This window comes from Macaca fascicularis, chromosome 8 (genome assembly GCF_037993035.2).
Source record: "Macaca fascicularis isolate 582-1 chromosome 8, T2T-MFA8v1.1".
NCBI lineage: Eukaryota > Metazoa > Chordata > Mammalia > Primates > Cercopithecidae > Macaca > Macaca fascicularis.
The window spans coordinates 106,689,834-106,711,804 of record NC_088382.1 but is presented as its reverse complement, the minus strand read 5'-3'; the positions used below and the strand labels follow the sequence as shown (position 1 = coordinate 106,711,804).

At 38.9% G+C, this 21,971-nt stretch overlaps 2 protein-coding genes across 19 annotated transcripts in view; one reads left to right on the top strand and one right to left on the bottom strand.

Moving 5' to 3' along the window:
- CPQ (carboxypeptidase Q) overlaps nt 1–21,971 on the bottom strand; it is a 491,970-nt gene that overhangs the window by 99,943 nt on the left and 370,056 nt on the right. For all 18 annotated transcript variants that reach the window (XM_073999152.1, XM_073999150.1, XM_073999151.1 and 15 more), the window contains one exon: nt 13,590–13,681. In XM_073999152.1, the coding sequence (XP_073855253.1) occupies nt 13,590–13,681 (92 nt within the window). The remainder of the gene's footprint in view (nt 1–13,589; nt 13,682–21,971) is intronic.
- Nucleotides 1–21,971, top strand: part of TSPYL5 (TSPY like 5) — a 329,325-nt gene that overhangs the window by 239,749 nt on the left and 67,605 nt on the right. The gene's annotated exons all lie outside the window — the stretch shown is intronic.

Genomic DNA, 21,971 nt, shown 5'->3' with positions numbered 1-21,971 from the left:
CTTAAGAGCTCCCAGGTGTGCAGTATAAATTATGTGAATATAGGAATTATAAGGGCTCCAGACCAAGAATACACTGAGACAAATGAAATTTAAACCAATTTTTTGATGTGCTTGACAGACTAATGCAATATCTAGGCACTGAAAGAAAAACACAGAATGCATAAAGGCCCAGCAGTAATGATTGAGACAATAACCTCTGATTAGTAGGTCTATACTGCACGGAATATTAAAGATATAAGAAAGGCTGTGCTGGAGACATAGTCCAGACACAATTATGCTGAATGAGTACATCAGCTCTATTATTTTTATAACCAGAGCTCAACATAAGTACAATACCCTTACTCTAGCAGTGGCACTCTATCTAAATTAGCATCATATAGAGGAAATAGAGTTGGTAAAATAAAAATGCCAAAGAAATGCATTTGCCCAGATAGCACGAAGAAGTCTCAAAAGCATTTCTAACATATTCTTTTATTTTAGAGTGAAACATGAAACCTAATGCAGGTTGGGAAGCTGGCAAGAACTTCACTGCTAAAAGAAGCTAACACTTTTGTATATTTCTATACATAAAGAGGAATTTTTGTTCCTCAGTATGACAAAACAGGAAATTCTGAGGAAGTATTCAATTTTGCTTTTTCTATTTTAGAGTTGGCTAGAGTTCAGATAAATTCATGTATTTAGAATGACCATATATCCCATCCCTCATTTAATAAAGCCTATTTAAAATATTGCCCTTATTAATGACTACCAGAACACAACAGTGTTCCTATCCCTGTAATTCAATTGCCAGAAGTTTGTGCAATAAATCAGGAAAAGGTTAAAATATTTTTCATGCCAGAATAAGACATATCAATCTATTTTATTTGATTACCTTGTGTAATGAGGCTTTCTCAAGGCCAGATTACCTTACTCATTATAATTATGCCAGATCATATTTTTGCTTAAAATGGAAAAGATTAAAAAATGCCAGAAATCCAGTTGAAGCTAGGTATGTTTTTTCTCTTTTGTCCATTTCAGGATATGAGAAATGACATCCTGTTCTCTTTCCAAGAGAAGAGAAGAGAAGAGAAAAGAGAAGAGGAGCAACATTACTCTCATGAAGAGCAGATTAGGCAAATGGTATCTGGACAACCCTCACTTTATTCACTGATTTGAAAATTCAGTAAAATCATCTATAATATTTTCAAATTTCAAAGTCAAATTCCACTCCCATAAAGAAACTCTTATTCACTAGAGTGCAATAATATGCTTCCCTATGTGGTAAAGTTTCCTTTTAAGTGAATACCAGCTGAATTTAACCAATAGAGTTCGTATTTTTTAAAAATATAATTTATCAATAAAGAATAACATAAAGGCATTTTCTGGACTTTTCCCCTCTCCCTAGAATAACCTCTTTTCTGGGCATAAAAGACAAATCTTCCTCCTCATGCCCTTTGAGGGAATTGTCCTCCCCTTTGGGCTCCAGTTGAGTTTCAACAGCCCCCATGTGTTCCCGGGAGTCGGCAGTGGTTACGAGCAGGACAGTATTTCTATGTCCTCCTCTTGCCAAGATGTTTCTCTAAATTGAAATAAGGTCCCTCCAACCATTAACAGCCCCACAAACCTCATGCGGGGTAAAAAGGCCTTTGGTCTCCCTTAAATCATAAAGCAGAACACCGGAACGAAGATAATCTTAAGAGGCCACGCGGTGGCTCACGCCTGTAATCTCAGCACTTTGGGAGGCTGAGGCGGGCGGATAATGAGGTCGGGAGATCGAGACCATCCTAGCTAACACAGTGAAATCCCGTCTCTACTAAAAATACAAAAAATTAGCTGGGCGTGGTGGTGGGCGCCTGTAGTCCCAGCTACTCGGGAGGCTGAGTCAGGAGAATGGTGTGAACCCGGGAGGCGGAGCTTGCAGTGGGCGGCGATCCCGCCACTGTACTCCAGCCTGGGCGACAGAGCAAGAGTCCATCTCAAAAACAAAACAAATCAAATAAACAAACAAACAAAAGTCTTAAAGCAAGAAGAAGCAGGGAGGGCAAAAGAATAGTGGCCATGAGAAGTGGAGTCAGGACTTTTCTTGTAACTCTTCAGAACTGTACTTTGAAAAATATAAACACATGACACCTATAAGAATGGCTAAAAATATAAAGGCTAATGATACCACAAACTGGGAAAGATGGGGAGCAACTAGGACTCCCACATGTTGTTGGTGGAAATGAAAAATGGTACAACTTCCCACCTCTTCAGCAGTTTCTGGTAAAGTTAAACATCACCTATCATATGACCCAGCAATTATACTCCTAGAAAATAAAATAAATGCATAGGTCCACTGAGAGATTTGTACATAAATGTTCATGGTAACTTTATAATAGCTAAAACTGGAAACAACTCAAATGTCCATCAACAGAATATTCTTGCTTTATTCGTGCTGGATAATAAAGAGACTGTGGTATATTCACACAATAGAAAACTACTCAGTAATAGAAAGGGATGGCTGGGGGCGGTGGGTCACACCTGGAATCCCAGCACTTTGGGAGGCCGAGGCAGGTGAATCACGAGGTCAAGAGATCGAGACCATCTTGACCAACATGGTGAAACCTTGTCTCTACTAAAAATTAGCTGGGCATGGTGGCACATGCCTGTAGTCTCAGCTACTTGGGAGGCTGAAGCAGGAGAATTGCTTGAACCCGGGAAGTGGAGGTTGCAGTGAGCCGAGATCGTGCCACTGCACTACTCGAGCCTGGGGGACACAGCAAGACTCCATCTCAAAAAAAAAAAAAAAAAAAAAGGGACAAACTACTGTTAATGCAACAACATGGATAAACTGCAAAACCATACTGTTTAGTGAAAGATATCAGCCTCAGGATTACATACTGTGTGGTGTGGTTCCATTTATATGAAGTTTAAGAATAGACATAACCAATCTGGAGTTACAAAGGAGCCTAGTAGTTGTCTTTGGTAGCGTCGGAGGTTGATTTGAAGGGGATATAAGGAAACTTACTAGGATAATAGCAGTGCTATGTACCTTGATCTGGGGGATGATTCCATAGGGGTATACATTTTCCAAATATATTTTGCTGTGTACTTAAGATATATGCATTTACCAAATGCTAATTAAACTTCAATAAAACAGCAAGAAAAATGAGTTACTTCTAAAAGAAGCTTCTAATAAAGCACAAACAATATACAGTCCATATAAGTAATTTTCAAGCTTATGTGCTAATATCAAGACAATCAAAGAGATGGTGAAAGGATTTTAAAACAAGGAGAGAAAATTTAACAACGTATTGAAACATGTGAACTTGCATTTTCTTAGGAAGAGAAATCTTTTATGGGACTTTCCGCTATGACTGTTAGAGGCATATGCTGAATGGATCTCAGGAATGATTTCTATTCTAGTGAATAGTACTATAGTGAAATATTCAACACTTCCTGTTTGAGTTATTTACTTAGTAACTGCTACTAAAATGCTTATAGACCATTTTTGAGCCAAAGTTTGTTTCCTTGAAGTGTTTTAGACATTATAATAAAGTTGTATATGAATTTCAAAATGTATACACGAGCTACAAATAGCCTCACATATTTTATAATTTAATAAATTGTTTAGTAAATTCTAGTGCTTATTATAATAATTGAGCTGATATGTCATAAGAAAGCATAATTATGAAGTAAAGGTAGCTATTAATTCAAATACAACTTTGAAAATTAGTTCTACAATAAATTTTACTACATAACTTAAAATAACTATTTTATATTTTCTGCATATATTAATTAAAGTACAGTGTAAACAAAGATATATTTACTAAGGAAAGGATAATGAATATTAATAATTCATTATTCCACAAACTGATTTATTATTAAAATAGCCTTTGTAGAACTTTCGCTGTTGAAAAGATTTTGTGAGAGGGAAGAAAGAATACATTCAGAAAAACAAAAAGAAGAAATAATAATCTACATATTGTTTTTCTCCATAGCTAGTGCCATGTAGGTTTAGCCAACTTTATTATTAAAGACTGCCAGATAAGAATGCCAAAAAAAAAAAAAGATTGTGCACGCAAGCTTCTATCATTACAATAATATCTTTCTACAATATACTTACATTGGATAATATTAGGCTCCAAACAAAATTTACAGAATTATATTTTAGGTCATACAAACAATAAAGAGATTATTGCATACAAATAATGTGAAGATATTTTATGACTTTTGTTATTATAGACCAGAAGTAGGTAAACTTTTTCTGTAAAGACCCAGACAGTTAAGTTTTGTGGGCCACAATTTCTGTAGTATAATCAGCTAACCATATGAAAAAACTTCTTAGCTTGAAGTCTGTACATAAACAAGTGACAGGCTGGATTTGGTCCATCAGTCATAATTTTCTGATTCCTGACATAGATCACTAATAACCATAATTGTATCATAAAAATGCTAGCAGAGTCATTTAAAAAGTTCACACCGTTTATTTCGACAATCACTAAAATAGATCTCCCCACCCCACCCCCCCAATAAAAGTTCCATTCCTATTTGGTATCACCCACACCAATGCCAAAGGCAGACCTCGAGACTCCATTATCATCCAACTGAAGGGGAGCAGCTGTCCCTTCTCTCCCTTCTTGATCACTGGCTGAAATCCACTTGCTCTGCAAGGATTAGGTGTTGCCTCCTTCCTCACGACTAACATGCCATAGTGATTTTTCCCTCTTCTAAATCCTTTCCATTTACTCTGTTCAGACTTTACACCATTTGGCACTTTGTCAATGATAGCATCCTCCATAAAAATAATATGCTTTTAGCACGTTATTTAAAACTTCATTATATATGGTTTGTAATACTAACTTTCTTATGTGTGTGTTTAAAGTTATTTTTGAAGTAAAATGTAAGGTCCTTCTGGTCAAAGACTGTGACTCCTTTTCTTTTTGTGTGTTGCTAGACAAAGGCATTCTGGTAGTGGTGAAGATGAGTACTTTTAGGCAGCTCACAGAGCTGATCTCACTTTGAGCACCATGGGAGGTAAAGACCTCAGGGTAGCTGCCCTCTTGTGCAGCTAAAGTGTTTGGAAAGCCAGAACAAAGTGAAAGGAAGACCCTAGAGTGGGTCAGTTTTCTGCCAAAGATAGAGAACATAGCTATAGAATGCTCCTACCCTACAGTGTAGAGCTGTTGTTGGGAAGTGGCTGCTCAGCCAGTGCCTGTATGCCCTAGTCTCTCATGCAGTTGGACTACATGACTAGTTCTTGCCAATGGAGTGTGAGTAGAAATGATGTCAGCCACTTCCATAACTATCCCATAAAAACTTCCTACTATCCCCCTGCCTGCCAGCTGGATGTCAATACTCGAAGGCATATTAAAAGCCATGTTGTTAAAGGGTGTGTCAGCTTGGATCCCTGAATACCTATATAAAGCAGAGCCCTACTATAGATTGGATATTAAGCGAGCAAGGAATATGTTTCTGGGTTATGTTAGGTCATTGAAATTTAACCAAGTATTTGTTTCACCAGTTAGCATAACCTTATTTGGAACAGATGACCTCTCTATTGTGACTGGAGTGAACTGGATATTATTGGACTGTTTGCTGGCATTCAGTAATGCCACAGAGAAAGAAGTCTAAGGACAATCTAATTTACCCCTGTGGTATGTGACTTGCTTATTATATTAACTTTTAAGTTAAACTCAGCCACCTTTGAAATGATGATAGTCTTGATAATGTCAATATCAATATGGTAATCATAAGAATCCAGAATAAGTCCTTTGAAATTGGCTGTATCATGTAAAGCATGCACAATGTCTTTTTAAAGGTGAGATAAAGAGTTACTGTAAAACAAAATGCCAGAATAGGAACAGCTCCGGCCTCCAGTTCCCAGCATGAGTGACACAGAAGACGGGCGATTTCTGCATTTTCAACTGAGGTACCAGGTTCATCTCACTGGGGTGTGTCAGACAGTTGGCGCTGGTCTGTGGGTGCAGCCCGATCAGCCAGAGCTGAAGCAGGGCGAGGCATCACCTCACCTGGGAAGCACAAGGGGGAAGGGAATTCCATTTCCTAGCCAAAGGAAATTGAGACACACAACACCTGGAAAATTCGGTAACTCCCACCCTAATACTGCGCTTTACCAAGGGTCTTAGCAAATGGCACACCAGGAGATTATATCCCACACCTGGCCCAGAGGGTCCCATGCCCATGGAGCCTCCCTCATTGGCAGCACAGCAGTCTGACATCTAACTGTAAGGCGGCAGTGAGGCTGGGGGAGGGGCGCCTGCCATTGCTGAGGCTTAAGTAGGTAAACAAAGCCTCCATGAAGCTTGAATTGGGTGGAAACCACCACAGCTCAAGGAGGCTGGCCTGCCTCTGTAGACTCCTCCTCTGGGGACAGGGCATAGCTAAACAAAAAGCAGCAGAAACCTTGGCAGAGGTAAATGCCCCTGTCTGACAGCTTTGAAGACAGCAGTGGATCTCCCAGCACAGAGGCTAAGATTTGAGAACAGACAGACTGCCTGCTCAAGTGGGTCCCTGACTCCTGAGTAGCCTAACTGGGAGACATCCCCCACTAGGTGCAGACTGACACTTCACACCTCACACAGCAGGGTACACTCCTGAGATGAAGCTTCCAGAGCAATAATCAGACAGCAACACTCGCTGTTCAGCAATATTCTATCTTCTGCAGCCTCCACTGCTGATACCCAGGCAAACAGGGTCTGGAGTGGACCTCAAGCAAACTCCAACAGACCTGCAGCTGAGGGTCCTGACTGTTAGAAGGAAAACTAACAAACAGAAAGGACATCCACACCAAAACCCCATCAGTAAGTCACCATCATCAAAGACCAAAGGCAGATAAAACCACAAAGATGGTGAAAAAGCAGTGCAGAAAAGCTGGAAATTCAAAAAATCAGAGTGCATCTCCCACTCCAAAGGAATGCAGCTCATCGCCAGCAACGGAACAAAGCTGGACGGAAAATGACTTTGATGAGTTGAGAGAAAAAGGCTTCAGTCAATCAAACTTAACAGAGCTAAAGGAGGAACTACGTAACCAGCGCAAAGAAACTAAAAACCTTAAAAAAAGAATGGATGAATGGATAACTAGAATAATCAATGAAGAGAAGACCTTAAAAGAACTGATAGAGATGAAAACCATAACACGAGAACTACATGACAAACGCACAAGCTTCAGTAACCGACTCAATCAACTGGAAGAAAGAGTATCAGCGATTGAAGATCAAATGAATGAAATGAAGCGAGAAGAGAAGCGTAGAGAAAAAAGAGTAAAAAGAAATGAACAAAGCCTCCAAGAAATATGGGATTATGTGAAAAGACCAAATCTATGTCTGATTGATGTGCCTGAAAGTGATGGGGAAAATGGAACCAAGTTAGAAAACACTCTGCAGGATATCATCCAGGAGAACTTCCCCAACCTAGTAAGGCAGGCCAACATTCAAATTCAGGAAATACAGAGAATGCCACAAAGATACTCCTTGAGAAGAGCAACTCCAAGACACATAATTGTCAGATTCACCAAAGTTGAAATGAAGGAAAACATGTTAAAGGCAGCCAGAGAGAAAGGTCAGGTTATACACAAAGGGAAGCCCATCAGACTAACAGCAGATCTCTCAGCAGAAATTCTCCAAGCCAGAAGAGAGTGGGGGCCAATATTCAACATTCTTAAAGAAAAGAATTTTAAACCCAGAATTTCATATCCAGCCAAACTAAGTTTCATAAGTGAAAGAGAAATAAAATCCTTTACAGACAAGCAAATGCTTAGAGATTTTGTCACCACCAGGCCTGCCCTACAAGAGATCCTGAAGGAAGCACTAAACATGGAAAGGAACAACAGGTACTAGCCATTGCAAAAACATGTCAAAATGTAAAGTCTATCGATGCTAGGAAGAAACTGCATCAACTAGCGAGCAACATAACCAGCTAAGATCATAATGACAGGATCAAGTTCACACATAACAATATTAACCTTAAATGTAAATGGACTAAAAGGTCCAATTAAAAGACACAGACTGGCAAATTGGATAAAGAGTCAAGACCCATCAGTTTGCTGTATTCAGGAAACCCATCTCACATGCAGAGACACATATACGCTCAAAATAAAGGGATGGAGGAAGATCTACCAAGCAAATGGAAAACAAAAAAAAAAGCAGAGGTTGCAATCCTAGTCTCTGATAAAACAGACTTTAAACCATCAAAGATCAAAAGAGACAAAGAAGGTCATTACATAATGGTAAAGGGATCAATTCATCAGGAAGAGCTAACTATCCTAAATACATATGCACCTAATAGAGGAGCACCCAGATTCATAAAGCAAGTCCTTAGAGACTTACAAAGAGACTTAGATTCCCATACAATAATAATGGGAGACTTTAACACCCCGCTGTCAACATTAGACAGATCAATGAGACAGAAAGTTAACAAGGATATCCAGGAGTTGAACTCAACTCTGCACCAAGCGGACCTAATAGACGTCTACAGAACTCTCCACCCCAAATCAACAGAATATACATTCTTCTCAGCATCACATCGCACTTATTCCAAAATTGACCACATAATTGGAAGTAAAGCACTCCTCAGCAAATGTAAAAGAATAGAAATTACAACAAACTGTCTCTCAGACCACAGTGCAATCAAACCAGAGCTCAGGACTAAGAAACTCAATCAAACTGCTCAACTACATGGAAACTGAACAACCTGCTCCTGAATGACTACTGGATACATAACGAAATGAAGGCAGAAATAAAGATGTTCTTTGAAACCAATGAGAACAAAGATACAGCATACCAGAATCTCTGGGACACATTTAAAGCAGGGTGTTGAGGGAAATTTATAGCACTAAATAAATGCCCACAAGAGAAAGGAGGAAAGATCTAAAATTGACACCCTAACATCAAAATTAAAAGAACTAGAGAAGCAAGAGCAAACACATTCAAAAGCTAGTAGAAGGCAAGAAATAACTAAGATCAGAGCAGAACTGAAGGAGATAGAGACACAAAAAACCCTCCAAAAAATCAGTGAATCCTGGAGCTGGTTTTTTGAAAAGATCAACAAAATTGATAGACTGCTAGCAAGACTAATAAAGAAGAAAAGAGAGAAGAATCAAATAGATGCAATAAAAAATGATAAAGGGGATATCATCACTGACCCTACAGCAATACAAACTACCATCAGAGAATACTATAAACATCTCTATGCAAATAAACTAGAAAACCTAGAAGAAATGGATAATTTCCTGGACACTTACACTTTCCCAAGACTAAACCAGGAAGAAGTTGAATCCCTGAATAGACCAATAGCAGGCTCTGAAATTGAGGCAATAATTAACAGCCTACCAACCAAAAAAGTCCAGGACCAGACGGATTCACAGTCGAATTCTACCAGAGGTACAAGGAGGAGTTTATACCATTCCTTCTGAAACTATTCCAATCAATAGAAAAAGAGGGAATCCTCCCTAACTTGTTTTATGAGGCCAACATCATCCTGATACCAAAGCCTGACAGAGATACAACAAAAAAAGAGAATTTTAGACCAACATCCCTGATGAACATCAATGCAAAAGTCCTCAATAAAATACTGGCAAACCAAATCCAGTAGCACATCAAAAAACTTATCCACCATGATCAAGTGGGCTTCATCTATGGGATGCAAGGCTGGTTCAACATACGCAAATCAATAAATGTAATCCAGCATATAAACAGAACCAAAGACAAAAACCACATGATTATCTCAATAGATGCAGAAAAGGCCTTTGACAAAATTCAACAGCCCTTCATGCTAAAAACTCTCAATAAATTTGGTATTGATGGAACGTATCTCAAAATAATAAGAGCTATTTATGACAAACCCACAGCCAATATCATACTGAATGGGCAAAAACTGGAAGCATTCCCTTTGAAAACTGGCACAAGACAGAGATGCCCTCTCTCACCACTCCTATTCAACATAGTGTTGGAAGTTCTGGCTAGGGCAATCAGGCAAGAGAAAGAAATCAAGGGTATTCAGTTAGGAAAAGAAGTCAAATTGTCCCTGTTTGCAGATGACATGATTGTGTATTTAGAAAACCCCACTGACTCAGCCAAAAATCTCCTTAAGCTGATAAGCAACTTCAGCAAAATCTCAGGATACAAAATCAATGTGCAAAAATCACAAGCATTCTTATACACCAGTAACAGACAAACAGAGAGCCAAATCATGAATGAACTCCCATTCACAATAGCTTCAAAGAGAATAAAATATCTAGGAATCCAACTTACAAGGGATTTAAAGGACCTCTTCAAGGAGAACTACAAACCACTGCTCAGTGAAATAAAAGAGGACACAAACAAATGGAAGAACATACCATGCTCATGGATAGGAAGAATCAATATCGTGAAAATGGCCATACTGCCCAAGGTAATTTATAGATTCAACGCCATCTCCATTAAGCTACCAATGACTTTCTTCATAGAAGTGGAAAAAACTTCTTTAAAGTTCATATGGAACCAAAAAAGACCCCGCATTGCCAAGACAATCCTAAGTCAAAAGAACAAAGCTGGAGGCATCATGCTACCTGACTTCAAACTATACTACAAGGCTACAATAACCAAAACAGCATGGTACTGGTACCAAAACAGAGATATAGACCAATGGAACAGAACAGAGTCCTCAGAAATAATACCACACATCTACAGCCATCTGATCTTTGACAAACCTGAGAGAAGCAAGAAATGGGGAAAGGATTCCCTATTTAATAAATGGTGCTGGGAAAATTGGCTAGCCATAAGTAGAAAGCTGAAACTGGATCCTTTCCTTACTCCTTGTACGAAAATTAATTCAAGATGGATTAGAGACTTAAATGTTAGACCTAATACCATAAAAACCCTAGAAGAAAACCTAGGTAATACCATTCAGGACATAGGCATGGGCAAGGACTTCATGTCTAAAACACCAAAGTGGGAGCTAAGCTATGAGGATGCAAAGGCATAAGAATGATACATTGAACTTTGGGGACTTAGGAGAAAGGATGGGAGGTTAGTGAGCAATAAAAGATTACTCACTGGGTACAGTGTATACTGCTCAGGTGATGGGTGCACCAAAATCTCACAAATCACCACTAAAGAACTTACTCATGTAACAAAATGCCACCTCTGCCCTAAAAACCTACGAAAATAAAATAAAATAATATCACTATCAGAAAAAAAAAAAAAAAGCCAATGTTTTCCCTTTCTGGAATTTCTTCTTTTTATTTCTGAAAATGCAATGCAGACTAGCCACCAACATGAAGCTACATTTGTATGGAGGCAGCCTGGATGCTGTCAAGATAAACTAGTTCTGTTTATATGATTGCATGTCCTTTGAGTGTGTGTATTTCTGCCAACCTCAGAATTTTAGGTATTTCTGATTTCATCCATGTGCTTTAACAGGCTACAGTGAAACTCACATTATAGAGAAATAAACCGTCTTTTTTCACATTCTAGGAATTTCAGTGATGATAAAAATTTTTAGCCAGATCAATTGCAATTTAAATCCAATTTTTTTCTTGGAGTAGAGTGTATTATAGAGAATAAAAGAGAGCGTGGTGGCTCACACCTGTAATCCCAGCACTTTGGGAGGCTGAGGCGGGCAGATCACAAAGTCAGGAGATCGAGACCGTCTTGGCTAACACGGTGAAACCCCGACTCCACTAAAAATACAAAAAATTAGCCAGGTGTGGTGGCACATGCCTGTAGTCCCAGCTACTTCGGAGGATAAGGAAGGAGAATTGCTTGAACCCGGAGGCAGAAGTTGCAGTAAGCCAAGATCGTGCCACTGCACTCCAGCCTGGGCAACAGAGTGAGACTCCGTTTCCAAAAAAAAAAAAAAAAAAAAAAAGAACAGTTCTTTTAACTATTCTGTTTTTTTTTTTTTTTTAAATAAAGTCCAATATGTATAGAATTTTAAATCTCCTTCTTAAAAATAAGTTACTTTCTTGCCTTGAGGATGAAGTCTGCACTTCTAAACATGATTCATATGTTCTTCTTGTCCAGGCTCTTGTTTACCTCAGTGTTCCACCCTCCTACCACTGTGCATCTTGCATTCTATGCAGCAGCCACTCTGAATTCCTTTCCATTTCTCCGGTGTGCTTTGCTTTGTCTCATCTCCTGCCTTTGCACACACAGGTCCCTCTGCCAAGGTGCAGTACCCACCTCCTCCCTACCTCTCCATTCTCCTTAGCTTACTTCCACTCAGTCTTCAGGTCCCAGCTTAGATGTAATTTCTTTCCCAGAAAGAAATTATAAGGTGTTAAGTCTTGAAAGACTTAAGTTAATGATGAGTTATTAAGTTAATGATTAAGTTAATGATCAATTTAAGTTAATGATCAGTGTCCTTTAAAATGTAGGCTTTGTAAGGTCATGGTAGATCTTTTTGATGCTAACATTAATGCATATCATAGTGTACAGAACACAGTACATGCTCAGAAAATATTAATTGAATGTTGCTGAATCTAGAACAATCCTCATATGATGTTGTGGTCTACAACATCACATAGAAAATGATGTTACTGACCTACTAACTAAAGGACACTTGTCTTGAATTATGTTATCCCCAGGATCACCTGAGGCCAAAAGAACTAAAGTATTGAAAGAGTAGGGCATAGGACATAAGTTGTCCTTTGTATAGTAAATAATTGTATTCAGTGACCAAATTCATGACTTTAAACTCATTATACACTAACTGACTGAAATAGGGCAATACAGACTGACTTTGAAAAAAAAAAAAGGTCAAAAATAACATACACACAATTTACAAAAGAAACCCTTCTCTGATTTGGATAATTTAAGCTTGCAAGATTTGCTTCTTCTAGTCTAGACGTTCAGGGGAAACCATCCGGCAGCAGCAGACCAGATGCTCTTCTCTGGGCAACCATCACTGCTTGCCAGCATATGCTCATTGATTTTGGAGTTCTTCTTTGAACTAACATTTGACTTGATCTAGAGTACTTCTGAGCTTGTATATTTTGCTGTCTCAAAATTTGCTCTTGATATTAATCTCTCCATCCTCCCTCTTCCATGTGGCCTTGTATTTCTAATCACAACCATCCACAACAATCTTCCTGCTTCAAGCTTCACACTTGTATAATGACAGCTGGTGTCAAACCAAGCTGTCCTCCACATTCCCGGGACAGAGGCCTGTGGCTGCTGCCATTTCCACCACCATCATGGCAATGCTCTTGGCAGACTCAAGGCCTCGGAACCTGGCACTCAAATGCCAAGGCTTCTGGGAGTATGGCAGGCATTGAGGTATGGGGATAGGCCCGGTGGGGAGAGGGAATGTTTGCCTATAACTATTTCTCTGACATACATAAAATACAGCAGAGCTAGGGAGACTTTAAAAAAATGGCAGCATGGCAATCAGAATTTTTCTTTGGCCACAGACTGTGATGTAGAAGAAGAAAAGCTCTCAGCTCTACACCACAGCATCATCGGTTTACCAGTGCATTCTCATTCACAGGGCTGGAGGGAGAAGGCTCATACAAGGGTGTTTGCTAGGGCCAGTTGACCAGAAAGTATTATTGAAAGTCTTAAATGGATAATGAGAGATATTTTTGTATATTACATGTACAAATGCTTAGCAATCCATGGCTGGGTTTTTACCTTGTGTAACTGATAATACTGGAAGGCACCAACTCCACCTTGTTCTTCTGCAGTCCAGAGCACCAGCCGCAGAGTCCTCTTTGGACGCAGCCCTGGGAAAATAATAAAATAAAAAAAGCGATACTTTAGTTGATTTTGAATTTTATAAAAAAATGGCAGGGTCCCTCATCTGCCACGTGGAGACAGGAGGAAATCAGAGGCACTCATCTCTCACTGGTGTGGTTACCTCCTTCAGGGTATGGCTGGCACAACAAAAGAGCAACTTCAGGGCTGATCTCCAGCCCAGGTTAATGGAGAAAGGGGTTGTGACAAATGTAGTTTGCAGGCCAGAAAGTGAGAGCCTCTCATCACATCCTTAACTGGATATCCTGCCCAGAAGAACCCAATGGATGGCCAAGATCAGTGAGATATTAGATCATATCTGGAAGATGCAGTTAGGACGACCCCAAGCTGATTGTGGGGTCTTTCAATGATCTTAATTGAAATTAAATCGTTTGGGTCTACTTAAGGATAAGCCGTATAGGGCATGACTTTTTAGTCTAAACATACAAGCATAGCTAGATGCCCATGCTATCTTCAGTAATGTAATAACTGAAAAGCAGATTCAATAGTTATGCTTCCCCATGGCCAATTTCTTCTCCTACTTGGAAATAGAAGGTCATTCCCTTAAGGTCAATGAAAATTAATTGAATGAAGATGATATTTATTGACCTTATTACTGCACAAACAGCTTGGTGGCAATTTTATTGACTTGTGATACACAAATTTGTATCCTGGACTTGTTAAAGTTTATGGCAGATGTGGTGGATCCAGAACTATTTTTGGCTGACAATGTCTGCTCAGTGAAAGTTACCTACAAGGAATCTGTTTCTGAAGTTTAAAAAAACGGCAAAAGAGTGTGCTAAAAGTGCTACTTTGTGACCAAGAATTAACACCTGTTCTGATTCAGACTGATAATGGCATTTCTGAGAAATAACAAAGGCAGAAAAATGTGAAGCTGTGCTTAAATCTTATTAAGAGCATTTTCCCACCTCCTCATGGGGAACCATAGGAAGGGTTAAAATGGACTTTGAGTGGCTCTGAGATGGACACACCACATATCTCAAGTATAACCACATATGCGCTGCCACCCAGGTACATGGCCCTTGAAGGAGCCAGCTGGCTAGCTGCAGCCTGGATGACAAATGCTCCTGGGACACAGAGCTCTCTCCTGTCTCTTACAGGCTTCAAAAGGCATTCTCCTTTCCTAAGCCTAGTGCTAAGGAGCTGAAAAGGAGGAGCTACACTTTTTTATGAAATTGAATATAGTTGTGAAATCACTTTATACTTCAGCATGTTAACATAATTTAAAAAGCATAGGTTTAGGATGCAGGTTGACCATAGTTGCAGTTAAAACATGGACAAGCAATTTCTACATTCAGTTCCTCAGCAATCCTATTGGTGTTTCCATCGAAGTCCATATAGAATCCAACTTCTCATCTTGGCCACTACTGTGGTCTAAACCCCCACCCTCTGTTGTCTGGATTGCTGCAGTGGCCTCCTAACTGGGCTTGTTGCTGAAGCCCTCACCTCTCTTCAGGTGATGCTCCACACTGTAACCAGGAGCGTGTTGGCAAAACCTAAGCCAGATAATGTCATTTCTTGGCTCGAAACCTCCAATAACCAGAAGTAAGCTTCTGGAAGACAGGGATCTATGCTTTTTATTCATTGTAATGTCGCCAATTCCTAGATTGTTTGACACACATTAGGTGCCCAATAAATGGTACTGAAGGAACAAATAAATGCAAACCTTAGTGTCTTGATTAGAATGAAATTTGAAGCCACTTATCCAGTCTCATCTTCTAAAAGTCTTCTGCTAGCTCATTCCCAGGCAAGGTGTTATATTTGAAAAAGGCAGACAGATCTGGTGAATCTTGCTATCATTCGGCACTAGCTGTGTAACTACTGGGAAATTTATCTACCTGAAATTATGCCTCTTTATCTGAAAGATGAAGATAACATTATGTGCCTATGCCATAACCCCTTTTCAAATTGAATGAGATGTGATAACACATTAAGACAAACCTGGGGCTGGCATGTAATTGGCATTCAAGAAGTGAACAATAAAACCACATAACACACTTTCACCTCACAGAGTAGAAGGAATATCTAAATGCCCAGAGAGGAAATTCTTCCAAAGGACTTTGAATACTTGGAGAACAAGAATTCTAGAGTGCCCACTGTTTGCTCTACCGAGTCAAACCACCTACCCACATTCCTAGCATAAACTTATTAAACTGTTGTCTGAGGAAGAAATCTAATCAGGATTGCTAAAAATAACAATCTATGGTTTCTTTCAAAGGAATGTGCTTAAAGTCAATTTAAATGAAATAACTTGCTTGTAACAGGTAAAAATAAGAAAGGATAAAGTACTATTATTGTTTATATGCTGCAAATAAAAATTCTAAACACTTTTTAAATCCACAAGAAAAGGAAAAAATACACTTTCTTTTTACATATCTGTGCACCTACCAGTAAAATACTACCAAATTATTAAAATGACAAAATTCTCTAAATAAGAATAAACAGGCAGCACAGGCTGTAGAATATTCATTTTTAAAAAGCAAACGCTCTGAATATCCCCATAGATTTTGTGTGCCACATGAAAGTTATTATCCTATAGGGTTAGTCTCCTTTACATTCCAAATCAGTCACATGGCCAGTGATGTATTAAGGTAATAAAGAGGTAATTGATTTGAAGTGAGGAATGCTAAGGCCTCAGCACAACAACAGCATAGTTGGTGCATAGCTCGCCCTGAAAAGACTAACAAGCCTGCTCAAGCCCTTGAGAAGTTTAGCATCCATTAGCAGGGAACCCTAGCACCTACTTGACAGCGTGAAGGCCTTAGGAAGAAGTTAGGAAGCCAGTAGATTAGCAAATATTGAGTCCAAAGTCTCTTTCTACTCTGACAGTCTGATTGTCCCTGAACCTGAGAGAAATGCGTGAGGCTTCATTCAAGAACTAGACCTTAAACCTAGTGGGGAGTTCAGGTCCCCCGTCTACCCAAATCCATGATGGACAGTGTGGGGTACAGAAAGGCATTGGCTGTGGAGTCTGAATGAGCCGTGTTTCACTCCTGGCTCTGCTGCTTCTGGCTCTGTGAGATTAGATTAATTATAATACCTAATCTCTTCATCTATATAATAAGGAAAATGGTAATTGCCTGATGGGATTGTTATGAAAGTTAAATGAAACAAGGCAAATGTATATCAAGCATAGTCCCTTGCACATAGTAGGTTTTCAAGAATTGTGTATTAGCTTTTCTCTCCATCACTCTAGACCTTTCTGGTCAGTGCCAACAGTCACCAGGGAGAGCGTGTGGTAGAACTAGGTGAGATGCATGGTCCTCAGGCCGCTTCTTTAGGAGCCCCAGAACACTTTTGTTTATACAGAATGCATAAGCCCAGTCAAGGGAAAAAACAGATTTCATCTAACCTGTAGGAAAACACATAACTTCTTTCAGTACAGAAAGCTCCCTCATCCCAATATAGAGCATATCCAAATCTAAATAAATAGAAACAAGTTCTTCCCTTTTAAAATGAGGGCCAATCAGAATGTTTAGTTTTTGGATAAAGTCAAAAGGCTAAATATATCTGAAATCTGAAGACAACTGATATAAGGACATCTATATTTATCATTTTCAAATGATAGAATTTATTGTGTATCTTAAATCCAAACTAGTTTGAAAAACCATAAGTCTTAAATATATACAAGAAAGCAACAACAACAACAATAATAAAGCAATAACAATGGTAGCAACAAAACAAGTGATATGAGGTCAAATGTATGGAATTAATTCTGTGGCAGATTTGGGGTAAGTGGAAGCTCTGTTGTAAGCCTGGCCCCTATTCTGTCATGGCTTGGTAGCATGCAGCTCCATTTCCAAGGCAAGCACGTGAGAGAAAGTCCTAGAATTAGAAGAGGCAGGGAGGACCCTGCTGAGTCTTAGCTGGTTAGGAGTCAGGTCTCATTGAGGTTTTGTTAGGGGAGAGGCAATCAGTTCTCCTATAAATGTATAGAAGGTACCAGAGATGCCTTGACCTCCTGGAATCTACAGTACGACTTCCAGATAATACAACAGTTTATAGCCATCATGGTTTTCCTTTAAAACAACATCAACTACCAATAATGTGTCAGAACTTGGTTTTGGTTTATGAAATAGGATATACATGCATTTCATTTTCATTTCATTGAGGAGAATACTAATACTAGGGGGAAGAGAAATTATGAAAAAAATTTCTTTGGACTTTTTTTTTCATTATTCTTAAATTTAAAGAATTCTGAGAGAAAAATTATGATTAAGCTGATAATTTGAAAGGTCAGTTGACTGTCTTACACTTGCACAAAGAGAGGGGCAGAGCAAAGTAAACTTGACTCTCAGCAGGAAAAGATTAATCCAGCCTTGTAGACAACTTTCCTAAATCATGAAATCTACAGAACACTGTTAACAATATGTGTTGACCCCAACACTAATTTACTATTCGGTTTCAACCCTCCAGAACTATAGATAAGTATTGTTCTCCCTTCTGTGATCTAACTTTGCAGAGAAAACACAACTTCCTTCTGCAGTAAATATACTCATTTTCTACTAGTTCACAAATACAACTGTTGTCCCACTCTGTTTCAGCAACAGCTCAGAAGAGAGTGCCTACACTTATATTCCTGCAATAAACTTAACTAATAAGAGTACAGTATCTGAGACACAAAAGTAAATAATGATATGGTAGCATGTGAATTGAATGACAATAGGTAGTAAAGCAGAGTGGTTAAATGCATGGGTTTGGGGGTTGAGACCTCTTTCTGCTTTGGGCAAATTACATAATCTGTCGTATAATTTATGAGCACATTATCACTGATAAAATAGGGGCATGGTTAGACAAAGATAAATTATTTTAGTGAAGTAAACTGCAACTACTTCTCTTTAAAGGCAGGAACAGAAGATCACCTTGAAGATCTTTGTTCTTGGAAGAATCCCTTGGTGTCTCTCTTAGTTATGTAAATATAAAGCAATTAGGCACTTTGGGGAAGCATTAGGGCAGGGCAAAAAAATGTTTTTTAAACTCCATCTTGCAAACTGCTACCTTTTCAGCCACCCCAAGAAACAATCTGCACACTTGTCAGGAGGAGAATCAGTGTAGGAAAAGGAGCCCAGGGCCTTCTGGGGGGAAGCCCTAGTGTCCTCATCCCGTTTCTGTGACTGGAGGCCAGGAATGAGAGACCTATTGGCTCACGGTGACACTGACTAAGGTCCCAGAGCAGGGAAGTTCCTGGAAGCCATGGAAATAAAGTGATCCTAATGAAAGGAGGAATCTGGGCTGTTGATCTGGGCTCAACAAAATGGCCTCAGGTTCTAGCGGAAGGACTAACTTCAGACTAGCATGAGGCCAACTCCAGAAGCGCCTCCAGACCAGCCAGCCTGGCACAGTGGTTACAATTTAGGGAACAATGGCTGAGGATGGAAATGTAAACAAAGGGAGTTGTAACCCTGTCACCCAAAATGGTTACCCTGTGACATGGATGTGCAAATGGTGCCATATAGCAGACACCAGGGACGGCAGAAGTCACAGACAGATACAGCTACGGGCTTCTGCAGGAGGACTGACCCATTTGGCCCGAGTAAAGTCAGGATTCATGGACAATTCGGGGGCAGTGGGAGGGATCTCAAGAGGAGATAATAGACTTCCTGCTAATAAGCCCTGTGGAGACTTGGGTGATTAACTGTAAAGAAGATTAAAGAGATGTGATAATATTTATAACCTGTGTTTGTGGAACAGGTCTTAACAGCTATAATTTCCATGATTCAAAGGCAACAGTCCTACCTCATTATAATGATTAAGATTCTATTAGCCAGGAAAATCACTATTAATCACTGGTGAAGCAGAAACATTATGACTCCAAGTGCATAAAGGCCATTTCTGGCCTAGCCCAGTTTTCTACTCTCATCCTCTGCTTCTGCTTATTTTTTAAAAATTATTTTTATTTCCACAGGTTATTGGGGAACAGGTGGTGTTTGGTTACATGAGTAAGTTCTTTAGTGATGATTTGTGAGATTTTGGTGCACCCATCACCTGAACAGTATACACTGCACTCAATTTGTGGTCTTTTATCCCTCAACCCCTTCCTACCTTTCCCCGAGTCCCCAAAGTCCATCGTGTCTTTCTTATGCCTTTGCATCATCATGGTTTGGCTCCCACATATAAGCGAGAACATACAACGTTTGTTTTTCCATTCCTGAATTACTTCACTTAGAATAATAGTCTCTAATCTCATCCAGGTCACTGCGAATGCCATTAATTAATTCCTTTATATGGTTGAGTAGTATATATACACTATATATATAGTATATATACACACACACTACAGTTTCTATATATATAGTAGTATATATATGTGTGTATATATGTGTGTGTGTATATATATGTGTGTATACATATATACATAGATATACATAGTGGTTGGTTCCACGCTTTTGGAATTGCAAATTGTGCTGCTATAAACATGTGTGTGCAAGTATCTTCTTCATTTAATGACTTCTTTTCCTCTGGGTAGATATACCCAGTAGTGGGATTGCTGGATCAAATGGTAGTTCTACTTTTAGTTCTTTAAGGAATCTCCCCCACTGTTTTCCATAGTGGTTGTACTAGTTTATATTCCCACCAGCAGTGTAGAAGTGTTCCCTATTCACTGCATCGAAGCCAACATCAATTATTTTTTGATTTTTTGATTATGGCCATTCTTGCAGGAATAAGGTAGTATCGCATTGTGGTTTTGATCTGCATTTCCCTAATCATTAGCGATGTTGAACATTTTTTCCCATGTTTGTTGGCCATTTGTATATCTTCTTTTGAGAATTGTCTATTTGTGTCCTTAGCCCACTTTTTGATGGGATTGTTATTTTCTTGCTGATTTGTTTGAGTTCACTGTAGATTCTGGATATTAGTCCTTTGTCAGATGTATAGATGGTGAAGATTTTCTCCCACTCTGGGTTGCCTGTTAACTCTGCTGACTGTTCCTTTTGCCATGCAAAAGCTCTTAAGTTTAATTAGATCCCAGTATTTATCTTTGTTTTTATTGCATTTGCTTTTGGGTTGTTGATCATGAAATCTTTGCCTAAGCCAATGTCTAGAAGAGTTTTTCCAATGTTATCTCCTGGAATTTTTATAGTTTCAGGTCTTAGATTTAAATCCTTGATCCATCTTGAGTTGATTTTTGTATAAGGTGAGAGATGAGGATCCAGTTTCATTCTCCTACGTGTGGCTTGCCAATTATCCCAGCACCATTTGTTGAATAGGGTGTCCTTTCCCAACTTTATGTTTTTGTTTGCTTTGTCAAAGATCGATTGGCTGTAAGTATTTGGGTTTATTTCTGGGTTCTCTATTCTGTTCCATTGGTCTATGTGCCTATTTTTATGCCAGTACCATGCTGTTTTGGTGACTATGGCCTTATAGTATGGTTTGAAATCAGGTAATGTGACACTTTCAGATTTGTTCTTCTTGCTTAGTCTCACTTTAGCTATGTGGGCTTTTTTTTGGTTCTGTATGAATTTTAGGACTTTTTTTTTTTAAATTCTGTGAAGAATGATGGTGGTATTTTGATAGGAATTGCACTGAATTTTTAGATTGCTTTTGGGAGTATGGTCATTTTCACAATATTGATTCTACCTATCCATGAGCATGGGATGTGTTTCCATTTGTTTGTGTTGTCTATGATTTCTTTCAGCAGTGTTTTGTATCCTTGTAGAGGTCTTTGACATCCTTAGTTAGGTATAATCCGAAGTATTTTATTATTATTATTATTATTATTTGCTGCTATTTTAAAAGGGATTGAGTTCTTGATTTTATTCTCAGCTTGGTTGCTGTTGGTGTATAGAAGATCTACTGATTTCTATGTATTAATTTTGTATCCAGAAACTTTTCTGAATTTTTTTTTATCAGTCTAGGAGCTTTCTGGAGGAGTCTTTAGGGTTTTCTAGGTAAACAATCATATCATAAGGAGACAGTGACAGTTTGACTTTCTCTTTACCAATTTGGATGCCCTTTATTTCTTTCTCTTGTCTGACTGGTCTGGCTAGGACTTCCAGTTCTGTGTTGAAGAGGAGTGGTGAGAGTGGGCATCCTTGCCTTGTCTCAGTTCTTGGAGGGAATGCTTTCAACTTTTCTCCATTCAGTATTATGTTGGCTGTGGGTTTGTCATAGATGGCTTTTATTACATTGAGGTATGCCCCATATATGCCGATTTTGCTGAGAGTTTTAATCATAAAGGGAAGCTGGATTTTGTCAAATGCTTTTTCTGCATCGATTGAGATGATTATCTAATTTTTGTTTTTGATTCTGCTTATGTGG